The sequence below is a fragment of the Colletes gigas genome, unplaced genomic scaffold (genome assembly GCF_013123115.1).
Source record: "Colletes gigas isolate AHSC1104 unplaced genomic scaffold, ASM1312311v1 Colletes_gigas_Sc00016, whole genome shotgun sequence".
In the NCBI taxonomy this organism is placed as follows: Eukaryota; Metazoa; Arthropoda; class Insecta; order Hymenoptera; family Colletidae; genus Colletes; species Colletes gigas.
In genome coordinates, this window is record NW_025106645.1 from 3,990,720 (window position 1) to 4,004,685 (window position 13,966).

Here is a 13,966-nt window from a genome sequence, read left to right on the forward strand (position 1 = left end):
GACATATGTATGTTTATATAACATTCTTTTGCTTAAAACGCTGTTAAAATTTGTGTTGGTCCTTAGCAATGGAATATAACAATTATAAATAAATTCTTTAACGCATCGAATGGAAATTTTCATTTGCCTGACAAAGCAAAGTGGCTAATGTTTTTATTCGTTACGAATTTCACTTTCGTTCGTATTGTTCTTTGGGGGCAATGGAATTTATGTCATTAATAATTAAATATCTTCGGCAGAAACTAATCGACCGATCACCCACGTTTGTGATATAACCGCTGACCAAGTATAGAACCTATATCGCGTCGGTGACATAACGTTGCGTTGTTTTCCGAAGATATACGACGATAATATTGATAGTGTAAATGCGCACATGATCGCAATATAGCACTTTTCATTCATGGAGCTGGAATATCCTGATATTTTTCGGTCATTTTGATTACATTTTTTAATGATCCTCTAGCCCGCAATCTTATCGCAATAAATAGCTTGTTTCTACTAACTCCCCTCCAAAGGCTATATTCAAATCGTACGGGGGTCTCAAAGTTCGCGTTATCTAGCATCAGGTGAATGAACATCTACACGAATCTTTATTAAAAAAAAATATGATGCACATATTTGATCAGCGTGACACACAAGTACAACGTGAAATTATGTAAACGAAAACACGACCATAGTTTGGTGAATTATCGTGACTATTAAGTAAAAAGAATAACGAAAGGTGGACGTATCGTTCTCGTTTGAATATTGCATTCATCAAACTATTATTCCATGTGAAATCGTTACCAAAACGATCCGCCGTTACCTTAATTTCTTCAAGGAACACAAGTATTAGCTTTGACCATAAATGCTTTCGGAAGACAATTAAAAAAACAGCGTGTTGTTTTGTTCGATTCGTGCAAGAAACTGAACATCGGAAATTTCGTTATTACAAAGTGTATATTTAACTGTCCACGTCTCGATGTACAGAACAAAATTAAGCAACTTGTCTTTCGCTTAATCCTAATCTAAACGTTTCATTATTTATTGAAGTGCCTTTTATCTTCCAACTTGGACAATGGTAACATTCTCTTTTGATTATTATGATTTCTACTGGTTCTTTCTGTTTTTTACAAATCGAATAATTTACTTTCAGAGAGATGGAGTTAGATTACGTCAACATGTTACAAAAAGATCCTCCAGCGATATACTATACGAGGACAAAACTTCTGCTAAAAAGAAAGACACACTGCCAAACGAAACGCAACACTTACTTTTCCTGTTCACATTTTTCCTTTTCATATCCCTTGCCATAATTGCGTTTGAAAAAAAGTTACCTGAACCACTGACGATAAGCAAAGAGGGGCTGTATCAAGGAAGGTTTATAGCAGAAAGAGCGCACAATCATCTTGTGAATCTTACATCCATTGGTCCACGAATCGTTGGAAGTTACGAGAATGAAGTGTTGGCCATTAAATATTTAACAAGCATCATTAATAATATAGTTAAGGAGGCCAATGAGAATCACAAGATTCAGATCAATGTGACTAAACACAGTGGAGCGTTTCCCTTAAAGTTTCTTGACGGAATGACAAATGTTTATAAAAACGTTCAAAATGTTATTGTTAAGATCAGTCCACACAGGCCCACACAGAACAGTTTGCTATTGAATTGTCATTTCGATACTTTTCCTGATAGTCCTGGTAAGGATCGAATGTCATTTGCATCGCATCGATACTTCTCAATCTAAATGTCGTTTACATAAACAAATTTGTTATAATGACTTTTCGTTATAGGTGGGTCGGATGATGGAGCAGGTTGTGCTGTGATGTTAGAAATTATACGCGTGATTGCTCATAGTTCAAAATTGTTGAAGCATAGTGTTATATTTTTGTTTAACGGCGCCGAAGAAAATTTATTACAGGTATCATTATGTTAAACGTGCAGAAATGAATAAGGAACAATGATTTACTGTATTCTTTTAAGTGCACAGTCTGTAATTGCATTTTATAGGCTTCCCATGGCTTTATTACTCAACATCCTTGGGCCAAGGAAGTCCGCGCTTTTATAAACTTAGAAGCTTGTGGCGCAGGCGGCCGTGAATTATTATTTCAGGCTGGACCTGATAGTTCTTGGATGCTTCAGGTAATATTTAATTATCTGTTTCTCTTCATTAGATAATTTTACCATTTGTGCCATTCTATGTTGCCTTTTTTTTTTATAGGTATATTCCAAGTTTGTTCCCTATCCCTATGCATCGTCGCTAGCTCAAGAAATATTTGAAAGTGGTATTGTACCTGGTGACACCGATTTTCGAATATTCAGAGATTTTGGAAATGTTTCTGGTACTCCATCAATATCTTACTTGGTTCAATCAACTGCTTCTCCGTATAATTGAAAAATTCGTTTATAACTGTATTCTTTTCTTTTAAATTACAGGTCTCGACTTTGCTTGGGCAACCAATGGTTACGTATACCATACGAAATTTGATAATATCGATCAAATACCGTTAGGATCTTTACAAAGAACCGGGGACAATATCCTTGCTTTATTGCAAGGAATAGTGTTAGATAATTATTTATCCGAAGTGGCGATTCAAGAGAATGCAGGGAATCTTGTATTCTTTGATTTCTTAGGCACATTTGTTATTAGATGGCCACAGTACGTGGCAAGTACAATTAATATCGTTAGCATAATTTCTGGTGTATATTCTATATATCTGAACACACATAGTGCTCGGAAAGGTATGTATGCGCTATTAATAACTCATTTACATATGATATTTATTGAAACTTTCTTACGTACGAACAGTGTTATACAGAGTGTTGGGCCACCCCTGGGAAAAATTTTAATGGGAGGCTTCGTTAAAAAGTTATTAACATTTAAAGTTCCGCCTGTAGAACCTTACTATTGTTTGCATTTTAAATCATTAAAATCCTTTACTCCGTCCGAAAGTTATGATTTTTTAAACATACACATGAAATTTGGGGGATACATTTCTGGCCACACGGTATATTTTCAGTAAAGAATTTTTTTCTCGAAAGTGGGTAGGATTTTGAGAGTATGTTTAATGACAAAAAATGATTGTAATTAACCCCCGCAACCAAAAATAATTTTTTTAGAATGATTTGAAATTTTTTAATTTAATTTTCTAATAACTTTTTAATGAAGCAGACAAGAAATTGATATTCTAGATTTTCTTCTTATTTTGGCCTCTAGAATCTCCCATTAAAGTTTTCCCCAGGGATGGCCGAACACCCTGTATATAATTGTAATAAAAGTTAAATTTTACGAATCTCTAATTTAGATGTAAAAAGGTCAATATACTTAAAGCATTTATTACTGTGTCTTGGAGCAATAACTGTTTCGTGGCTGGTATGTATAATTTCGTGCACGCTGATTGCTCTTGTCCTTACCAAGCTCGGAAAAGTTATGAGTTGGTACGCAAGACCGGCATGGTTGTTTTTCCTTTACGTATGCCCAACCATTTTTGTGTCGATGATGTTCTTCTTGTTCATGGGATCGCGTCAGAGGAAGGCGAGTAGTATTTTAATTTATTCAACGAACAATTCAAATATTGGTGGCAACTCCATATGGTAGGAAGTTGACCAAACTATATTACAACATTATTTATTGAATTCCATATCGATACTTTGCAGGAAGTTAAGTCTACATGGATTTTATATCAAATATACTGTGATGCATATTCCACGATATGGATGTCGATTCTATTCTGTTGTGTTCTATTTGAAATACGATCTGGTTTTATCCCGTTACATTGGGTCGTATTTCCTACGCTTGGAAATTTACTTCGATACAATTTCTTTAATAAATGGAGAGGTACAATTACTATTTATCATATTTAAAAAGAAACCGTAAGATTTGAAAAAGGATTAAAAACAAATCGATCTTTTTAAACTTCTGGATCGGAATATCTCCTTAGTGTACTAATATTTCTAATTCATTTTTGCTTTCAGGCTGGAAATGGCTCTTCTATTATTTAATTACGATGTTTTTACCCTATATGCTGTCGTTTTATCTAGTAATCGGAGCGTTGTATCTTTTCATTCCTATAATGGGACGATCTGGTAGTAGTATAAATTCGGAAGTTGTCATGGCTAATACGTTATCGATAATATTTTGCCTGCTTCTTAGTTTCACGGTAAGCTATGGAAGTTACCGTGAAAAAAGAACACACAAAGGAGAATTGTCGTGTATATTTTTGTAGTATACGTTTCTTTTTAGTTACCAGTTGTGCTTCTAATTAAAAATGCCGAACGAGTTCTAAGTGTATTACTCGGGATATTCTTAATAACTATAGCCGTGTTAATTTTAACACCGCTCGGTTTTCCGTACAGTGGCGATTTGACATCGTTGGCGCCGGAACGTTTCATGATCGCGGTAATCGATATTAGAAATTAAATACAATTATCTTTTACAAAATACAAAGTATTCCATAATATTAATGTTTAATTTGTAGCACACACAAAGACAATATTACGATGTTAATGGCAACTTACGGTATTCTGGAACTGGATATTGGATAGCAGATTTAGATATGAATAGTCCACATAGTGTGGAAGCTATGGTACCTGAAATAGGTGCTGCAACGCCAACAGTCAAAGATTGCGAACAAGAGCTGTATTGTGGCTTACCATACTTTATGCCAGTTACGACCTTTTTATGGTGAGCACAGTCAGTATTAAAATGTTTTAAAAACTGAAACAAAATTTAATTAAAATATCTTTAATATCAAAATATTAGGTCGTCCCATAAGTTCGTGCCGTTCAATATTCTGAAATTGATGAGGATAAAATTTGTAATCTAATAAAAAACAAAGAAAATTTGTCAGTTGAGGTGATTTCTGAAATTTCAAACATAGTGACATCAACAATTCATAGAAATTTGAAACAAATAGATATTGTGTCAAAGTTCGAAGTTTGGAATTCACACTAGCTTATGGAACAAAATTCTTTTAATCGTGGTAGAGCCTGGTTGCGTAAATATTTCTGTTAGCATATAATAAAACCGAATCTTATAAGATATAAAATATAACAATCTCCAGGCTTATTAGTGGATAAACAATTTGAAAATGGCAACGTTTTAATGAAAAGCGTTAAACTAAATTTGAATAAAATATCCAGCAAGTTTTGGAGCGACGATACAATGGCTTTGCCAAAAGAAGGGGAAGGAGTTGTTCAACGAGAAGAGGTTTACTATTTTTCATAAAATTCCATCATATGTTTAAAATATTACTTCAAGTTGCAGTAGAAAACTCGGCACGAACATATTGGACGACCTAATATTAACGTAATATTAATCGTAACCAGAATTGAGTTACGTCTAATGTCATTTAATGATAAAAGTTTTATTTTCTAATAATTTAAAAAATATTTCCAACAGGAAAACAAGTTGGATTCCAGGCCCTGCGCCACTTATCTCTACTCCAACGAAGCTCGACCTTATTTCAAAATCAATAAGGCAAAACATTGTCAGCTTCACGTTCAATGTTACAGGTAAATTTGTGACGAGCACGTGTATTCTTAAACGATGATTGAAAATTGCATTAAAATTTTTTTACACAGGACCCGATCACATCAGTATAATTTTGTCACCGTACAAAGGGGTTTATTTACAAAGATGGTCTATTTTAGAAGGTAAAGCATTACAAGGACCTAAATGGAACGATAGAGAAACATACTTCGTTTATTATTCCTGCGCATCTTACTGTGCTCCGTATACGTTTTCTCTGGAACTGAATGTAAGTGTAACGAAGAAAACAATTAATTATATTTTGTATACAGGGTGTTTGGTCATCCCTCGGAAAAATTTTAATGGGAGATTCTGTTATAATTGTTAAAAGTTATTAACAATTAAATTCAAAAAATTCAAATCGTTCTGGAAAAATTATTTTCATTTGCGGGGGTCAATTACAATCATTTTTGGTGAGTAGACATACCCCCGAAATCCTGCGCATTTTCGAGAAAAAAATTCAGTACAGACGGAACTTTAAATATTAATAAGTTTTTAACCAAGCCTCCATCAACAAATTAGTATTCTTGATTTTCGTCTTATTTTGGCCTCTAGAATCCCCCATTAAAATTTTTCCCATGAATGGCCGAACACCCAGTATAATGTATATATGTAATGTATATATATTTTTCTACTTAAATAGGTGACGACTATGCAAAAGACTCCGTGCCTATCAGTAGCATTGGGCGGTCATTTTCTGCACGGTGAACACAAAAAATCTCTAAGATTTAAACGTTTTTTGTCTCAATTTCCATCTTGGACGGTAGTCACATCGTGGACTGCGACGTATACTTCTTGGCAATTTTAATATGCGATATCGAACGATTATTCTAGATTGAAATAGTCAGTGGGGCCTAACGAAAACTGCGCTGTACGGAGCGTATTACTTGATACGTTTCGGAGCCATGCAAAAATAACATTGCAATCTATAAGCTTAAGACTTAGGGTAAACGCAGATTATACGCTAATTTCTTGCAACTGCAATACAATAAGATACATCGATCAACGTTAAATGAGTATTGAAGAATGAGATGTTTGTCATTCTATTTATATAAATTTTTTACTAGTACAGTATTGGTATAGATAACATTTTTGGAGTAGTAAGACGTTGCTTTCAACGCGAAAGGTGCAAGAGTACTTGGAGTAACATTTATCTTATACAGTTGAGATTTCACTAATTACAGTTAATCTATTTGTAGAGATTCAGTATGATGGAGCATATCAACTCTATGCCTTAGAATAATTACCGCTACGTTTAATTTTTAAACGCTAGAGAAAATATTGTTACAGACCAATTAATCTGTAATAGCGAACTAGAGGATTATAAAAATTCATAGGTTCGATATCTATCGCCGTACGACGGTTGTCTTTTTATCTTGTTATCTTCGTATTAGGAAGTACAATTTTAAATAATCATTCAAAATTTTACAAACCGATGTAAAGAACAGTAATACAACAAACAAAAGTTTCAAAGCACAAATGCAACAGTCTGCTTCACAAACGTATTAAAATAATTGTAACGATTGTTTAATATCGTATTAATTATTAATTTTAGTATAAATTACCGAGCATAATAATTTTAACATCGCAATAGAATTGTCTGGTTATTGCATACACATATTTTTTTTACGAATTTCGTTCGTTCATTTCCTTTATTTATTCTGTTACATAGTTGTACATTATCTCTTTGTTTACGATATGTAAAACGACAATTTTATAATGAAAGAATAGCTTTAATTGTTAGCATTTATACAAGCGATACGATTTGTTTGAGTCATTTTAGTTTATATCTGTTGTTGTTTAGGAGACTGAACTTTATTTATGTTTTATCGTTCTTTATGGTTGTTTATTTAATGATGTTAATGAATGTATGCAATAATTACTACAATTTAGTAACTAACGTTATACGTTTTAATTCTCTTGGTGCATCGATAACGGGCAGTCTACCGAATTAAGATGTTTCTAATTAAAATACAATTTCGAAGAAAATGTAATTTAATTCAAGTATTTATCGAAACGCTACACGTTTAAATCTAATTCTAAGAAAGTTTTGCCAATATCGATAGCCAATTATGTAACCACAAGTAAGTCCAAAGTATTAATAGAGCATAATAACAAATAATTTACCAAATTTGGTAGACCCGAATTCATATTTCGCTACAAATTTGATCAGTTACCGATGTTGAATTCTTCATTCCTACGTTTGATCCTTTGCGATTTACTTGTAAGTACGATTCTTTGTTGACTGACTTCTTTTAAAAAAAACTACTACGTGTTCAATGTGTATTGCCAAACATGCTAAGTACGCAACTTTCATTGCACAAATGTTATTGCGATTCTACTTAATAATGTTGCACAATGTTAAGCGTCTAAATATGAATTAATTTTTTCTATTGTACGATCTTCGTTTATGGTATTTTAATTATACACGCACGGAGACGGATTTATAATGATTAAAATGTTATGTTATTTTAATTTATAAACATAGATCTCTGTTACTTGAGACGACGATTTTAACTGATTTACCGTTATTAAGTCGCGTCGTGAAAATTAATAATGGTATCTCGATAATTTTGTTGTTCCCAAGTTTTTATTTTTACTAGTTTATTCAGTTACCTACATGTTCCTGCTTGTATGTTATTCTTATTTAGTGATTGTTATAAAACGAGTAAAGGTTAATAGGAATGATCAATAAAAAAAGTTGAGAATTGATTTTTTTCTTTCACGATGATCACACCTCCTGTTAACTAAAATTATACTATATGTATAGTTATACTATATGTATTAGTCGCTGTAATCGTTTGCTGCTGTTCATTGATCGATCGAATCAATTTCCTGTTTCCGAAGCGCTGTCGATTACGTAAATAATCGAGTTCTATTACCGAATGGAATCAGTATGACACACATTGCAAAAAAAAAAATAGAAGAATTATCGAACCGTGACCATTTTAAAAAAATATAAGGTAAAGGTACCCAGTTTTCGATACTCTAAACTGCTTTTGTCAGAGTTCAAATACTTTTGTGGGCCACTTCCAGTACCTGCGTACAACAAATCTGTTGTAAAAATGATATACATGGTACTCAGCCACCCCTGGGAAAAATTTTAATAGGAGATTCTAGAGGCCAAAATAAGACGAAAATCAAAAATATTAATTTGTCGATGGAGGTTTCGTTAAAAAGTTATTAACGTTTAAAGTTCCGCCCGTACTGAATTTTTTTCTAGAAAGTGGGTAGGATTTCGGGGTTAGGTCTATTCACCAAAAATTATTGTAATTGACCCCCCGCAATCGAAAATAATTTTTCCAGATCGATTTGAAATTTTTTTTTTTTTCCATCGAAAAATTTCACACCTCGAATTTTTTTCTAGAAAATGGGTAGGATTTCGAGGGTATGTCTAATGACCAAAAATGATTGTAATTGACCCCCGCAACCGAAAATAATTTTTCCAGAACGATTTGAAATTTTTTAATTTAATTTTTTAATAACTGTTTAATAAGGCCTCAGCCAAGAAATTAATATTCTTGATTTTCGTCTTATTTTGGCCTCTGGAATCTCCCATTAAAATTTATCTCAGGGGTGGCCGAACACCCTGTATATTGTTACATTATTTTCTAATTTTACTTGTGTAATCTTAGGACCTGTCCGTTGTTACGTATATCATGTTGTTTCAAACGCTTGAACGTTATAAATGTAAGCGTTCGAATACTCTCGTGTAATTCTGGAGTCCGTCAGTCGCGGACGATAAATTCTTTTGTGGACTCGATGGTGCACTAACATCCAGGTTTCGAACGATCAAGGATAGGTCGAATATCCGATTGTTCCCTCTCTTTCTCTCGTGTTTCGTAAGAAATGTGTCAATATTGACGCGCCGGTATCCTGTAAGACGAGACCGATTTCCTGGTTAAAGCGAGCCCGTGGCTTTCGTGTCGTGACACTGATCTGCAAACGGGTCGTGGCCCCCGACGTTCGAGGTACGGTTCCTCGAACGTTTTGTCGTTCGCGAACGAAAGAAAAAAAAAGGAAAAAAAAGAAAAAAGAGTGTCGATTTTGGAACGCATAGCGATAAATCGCGAATACGCGATCGAGGAAGATATCGGTCACGGTTACGCGATAAGCGATACACTGCGCTGATATCCAGATAAGAAGTCTCGAGCGCCTAACTGAAATAATATACCATTTTTCGTGTTAGTCTCATTAGGCGTCGCGCTTTTACAATTACCGTAATGGAGATTACCGTTTGAAAAATTATAGTCGACAATAAAGGTTCGATGTAAACGGATCGATGTAGTGTCGAACTGTGCGATATCGGACTGATTGGCGGGAAATCACGGATGTCAGCGATCGTTGGGGAATCGATAGTGATTGGACCTCGTCGACTATTTAGTTGTTCGAGTCCTCGACGAAAGGAACAAGGTAACAATATTTTTTACATCTGTGATAATGTTGGTTGTTATTAGTTGAGAGTATATACTTGAAAAGAGTTTAGAAACCACTACTCTTACAAAGTGGTTCGAGTCTAATCTTCTAATCAGTTCGAGCAGAGTATCGAAGGTTTGTATTAGCGCGACAGTTTCAACATACCTAATCATCGTTAATTGTATCGGGGTCTTGTAAATTAAGGTATCGTGCAATTATGAATCGACTGTAAAATGGCTTGTTGGCCGAGCGGCCGACAGGTGCGACTCGTTATCGTCTGCCTCTCAACTGAAGTTAATTATTATTTTTAATGATCGCTATATTTAGGATGCAACGAACGCTGCTCGCATGGCAAGCCCCGTAAAAGGCAATTAACAATCAATTATTTGTCATGATTAATCTTCCTCCTGACATAGCAACAAGATACAACGAAATCCTAATGAATTATATTTACGAGAAAGCCTTGTCCTAACATTTAAGATGATATCGATCGATTCCTTAAAAATGCCTATCTAATTAAAAGCCCTGAAAATTATTCGACATTTGAGGTTAATTCTTTTTTTACCTCCTTCCACTGTCCACGAGTTTCTTCCGACAGATATTTTCGAATAACGTTTTACGGTTACGGTATCGCGATATCGAATATTGTCGCGGCCTGAGATTCTTTTGGGCTAATCTTCGCGATGAACTGTACCTGTTTGTTCTTCGATTAGCACAGACTCCTATCGTTGCAGAATTGCTCGACAGACTAACTCATTTGCACGGCCTACTTCTCGCGAGATTCCTGCTTCGTTACGCCTTTCGTTCCCCTCTTCCCTTTGCTCGAAGGGTGGCAAGCGTGACTTTCTTTCATACGATAGCATTTTTAGGAAAAGTTCATTGGCCATCGAACACGTACACTTTCGAACGGCGTAATAAAAACGTTATTACGAGATGACTCACCCTCGAAGCCACTAGCTGCAAAAGAAACATTTGACCGTTGGCGAGTAACAGGCGCTTCCGTCGGTCCATTTTTCACAACAGAACGAAATTAGGCATCCAAAATATCCAGAACCGGATGGACGGTACGCGCGCTCATGCATAACGTTTCTTTCGTTTCGTTCGTGTAAGTACTACGCCGTTCCACGGTCTTCTATATGCATCCTCGCGGTACGTGTTTCGCTTACCGATCGATTATTCCTCCATGGGTTTTTTTCTCTCCTTCCTTCGGCGATGGCTTGTCACGTGAACGCGTCGTCGAAGAACAGAAGGAAAACGGTAGCTCGCGGATCACCAAACACTGCGAGGACTTTCTCCGCGATCGTTCGTCGTTCTGCCTACTAATCCTTCGCATTTTGCTTTTCCTTTTCCTTTGCGTCTATCTCCGCGTCTTCTTTACGTTCCCCAGGTTCGATCCTGTATTTGTCCTTCGCAGGGCAGATTCACGATCGTACGAACTCGATAAACTTTGGTCTTTCCTGGGTTAACCTAAACTTGCGGACAGTTCGCGTAAGAATTATCGATCGATTCTGTAACTCGCGGAGGGTCAAGAAGTCGAAGATCGAGACGGATGAGCCTGCAAGCAACGAGGGAACGACAGTCGATAATATCGATTGCAGTTCACGGAGGCGTTATCAATATGCAGATCGATAGTATTCGTACCGATGCAATTCTTAACCTCTTTAGACTATTTTCCAATGAAATAAATTTGCAAATATCGAAACAAGTAGTAATTGTATGATGCTATAGTTGGTGAGTAGGGAGGATGAAGTAAAAGATCTCAGCCAAATTAATTTTTATATGTTAAAATAAAACAGTTCCGCTAACTTTTTATGTGCAGGTTCAATGACACTAAAACTGATGAAATTGTTTGGATATTAGTGTTCCAATTAACCCGTTATAGGTTATAAAATCATGACACTAAAAATACTATATTTATAAAATAAAAATTGCTGATCAGGATGTCAATTAGGGTCATGATAGAGACTAGATCCATAGTTATTGTTGACCAATGTTATCAACGATAGCTTATAGTTAATATCTCTTTCGATGTGTTATTCAATCAAGCTTACGGCTTGTATAATCGAATCACATCGAAGCGTCAATCTATCGAATCGGTAACAAAACCTTCGAGCGGACACCCGAAGAATCGACTCGTTACGGTGTCATCGATAACCGTTCTATCGATCAGTGGAAACGCTGGAAAGGGTCGGGCGTAGAAAACAACGACGGGGCCGGGTAAAGCGTGTCCAACGTTTGCCTGCGTGCACGTACGAGCATGTATGCGTACAACGACGAGAGTATGATGTCACCGGTCCGAGGTTGGTATTTGGTACAGGGGAACGCGTGATCTGCATGAAAAAACCGCGACACGAAGCGGCGGCTTGCCGAGCGATTTGGTCAGTCGGTTCTTCGCCATATCCGGTCACCGTCGGGCACACGCGCGCGCTACCGAGAACCGGAAGTCACGGAGACCACGGGGGATCCACCGAGCGTGCCCCAAGACTCCTCGCCTCGGACGCTTTCTACATCTCTGCGAGTAAGTTTTCGTCCAACCTTAGGACACTTGCCACGAATTTTTCGGACGCGCTTCCGGCAGCTCGGTCGCGCGATTCCTCGTGGAACTTCTTGCGCGCGAGCGCGCGTAGCCTTGCTTCTCGAAGATTCCGAGAACGTTGCCGTTGCACACAGCGATCGGATTTTAAACAGTTTTAATTTATACACACTCGTGTACGAGTCCTGAAATTACATTAGTAAAATTAGAAAATGATTCTACAATTTGTACCGCTTTTATTGTAAATATGTACAAGTAATTTATATTCTATTATTAGTTCGGCGGAGTTCCGGTGTTCGTTTTGGCCACGTTTTAAAGGGTAGGATCTTACCATTTTTTAAACAAAAATTGGCTGTTACTACCTGTTTTGGATGTGTCCGGAAAAAACAACCACCATTGCGCTACCTTCGCCATGCTTTACAGTAGGAAATTGGTAAACCAAATCTTTTTTTCTTTTTCACAACTTCCTTTTGTCGCTAAAAACTATTTTTGCCCAATCAGGTGCGGTTCAATGGTCATCTCGTAATTTTGGCAAACAGTGATTCTCTTTACGAGATCCTAAGAATTATTTACAAACTTTAATGTTTGATTAAAGAACAATTGAATTTTTATTCGCTGGAATCGCTGTTTGGCCCACCGTGCATCGTACCGGAAGATGGTAATGCTTTAAAAATGGGCAATACGCGGATCGGAAACAACGGAAAGCAAAGCAAGAAGAGGAAGGACCGGTGAACGCCGTCGGGTATTTCCCCCCGACCAATGGAACAAGAAGGGAGCCATCATCCCCTCTCGAGTGGCTAAGGCTTTGCTCTTCTCCACATCCGGCGTCGTTCCTCGACGTCTTCGATGCCGCGACGCCCACGCTATCAGTTATTTGGCTAGCCTCCAGCCTCGTGCAGGTGTCTCTCGAATTTACGCGTCGATCACGCGCGACTTTCTATCCGCTGTTGTGTCCTCTTCGTCCCCTCGGAGACGTTCGTTGGCGCCGACGAGGACGTTGGAGCATTTCGAGTATTCGATCTCCCTTATCGGAGATATTATTCAAACGCGATCGTACGATCATCGATACCGATCGATATCAGCGATTTATCTTGTGAAGAACTTCGCCGATCGCCGCGAACGACACTGGATAGATCAAGTGAGTAATTATCATTATCATTATTTGAAAAAAAAAACTATTATTATAAATCAGAGTGGTAATTTTGTTTATTCTTGTTTGGTCGAGAATGTCTACTATGAAAGCGCAGGAAGAAAACAAACTTAAAATTGTATTTCTATAAAAGTTAAAGGGATTGTTATTTTTAAACAAATTATTTTTTACCGTTTTAATAAATTTAATTTTGTTGTAATTTCAAGGCAATCGATAAATTGTCAATTGCAAGTAACAATTTCTCGTGAACGGGCTTCTTCTTGCGTACTTTTGATCACCATTATTATCGCTATCATTACGATTAATTATTTTCAGAATTTGGATTGTTCCAACTGGACGCCTCGAAGGCAAGATG

General features: G+C 36.5%; 1 protein-coding gene across 1 annotated transcript; it reads left to right on the plus strand.

Moving 5' to 3' along the window:
- Positions 1-293: 293 nt before the first annotated feature.
- LOC122400155 (endoplasmic reticulum metallopeptidase 1-like) lies at positions 294-8,680 on the plus strand. The gene is made up of 14 exons (XM_043401449.1): positions 294-1,060; positions 1,136-1,682; positions 1,776-1,903; positions 1,993-2,124; positions 2,204-2,324; positions 2,419-2,724; positions 3,288-3,517; positions 3,640-3,820; positions 3,958-4,142; positions 4,226-4,381; positions 4,461-4,666; positions 5,384-5,496; positions 5,566-5,741; positions 6,156-8,680. The coding sequence occupies exons 1-14, from the start codon at positions 1,058-1,060 to the stop codon at positions 6,318-6,320; spliced, it is 2,649 nt and encodes an 882-aa protein (XP_043257384.1). The 5' UTR covers positions 294-1,057; the 3' UTR covers positions 6,321-8,680.
- Positions 8,681-13,966: the final 5,286 nt, after the last annotated feature.

Excerpts from the sequence above, each read along its gene's own strand:
- LOC122400155 (XM_043401449.1), top strand. Across the intron at positions 1,683-1,775 it reads TACTTTTCCTGATAGTCCTG|GTGGGTCGGATGATGGAGCA; the intron begins GTAAGGATCGAA and ends TTTTCGTTATAG. Across the intron at positions 5,497-5,565 it reads CTTCACGTTCAATGTTACAG|GACCCGATCACATCAGTATA; the intron begins GTAAATTTGTGA and ends TTTTTTACACAG.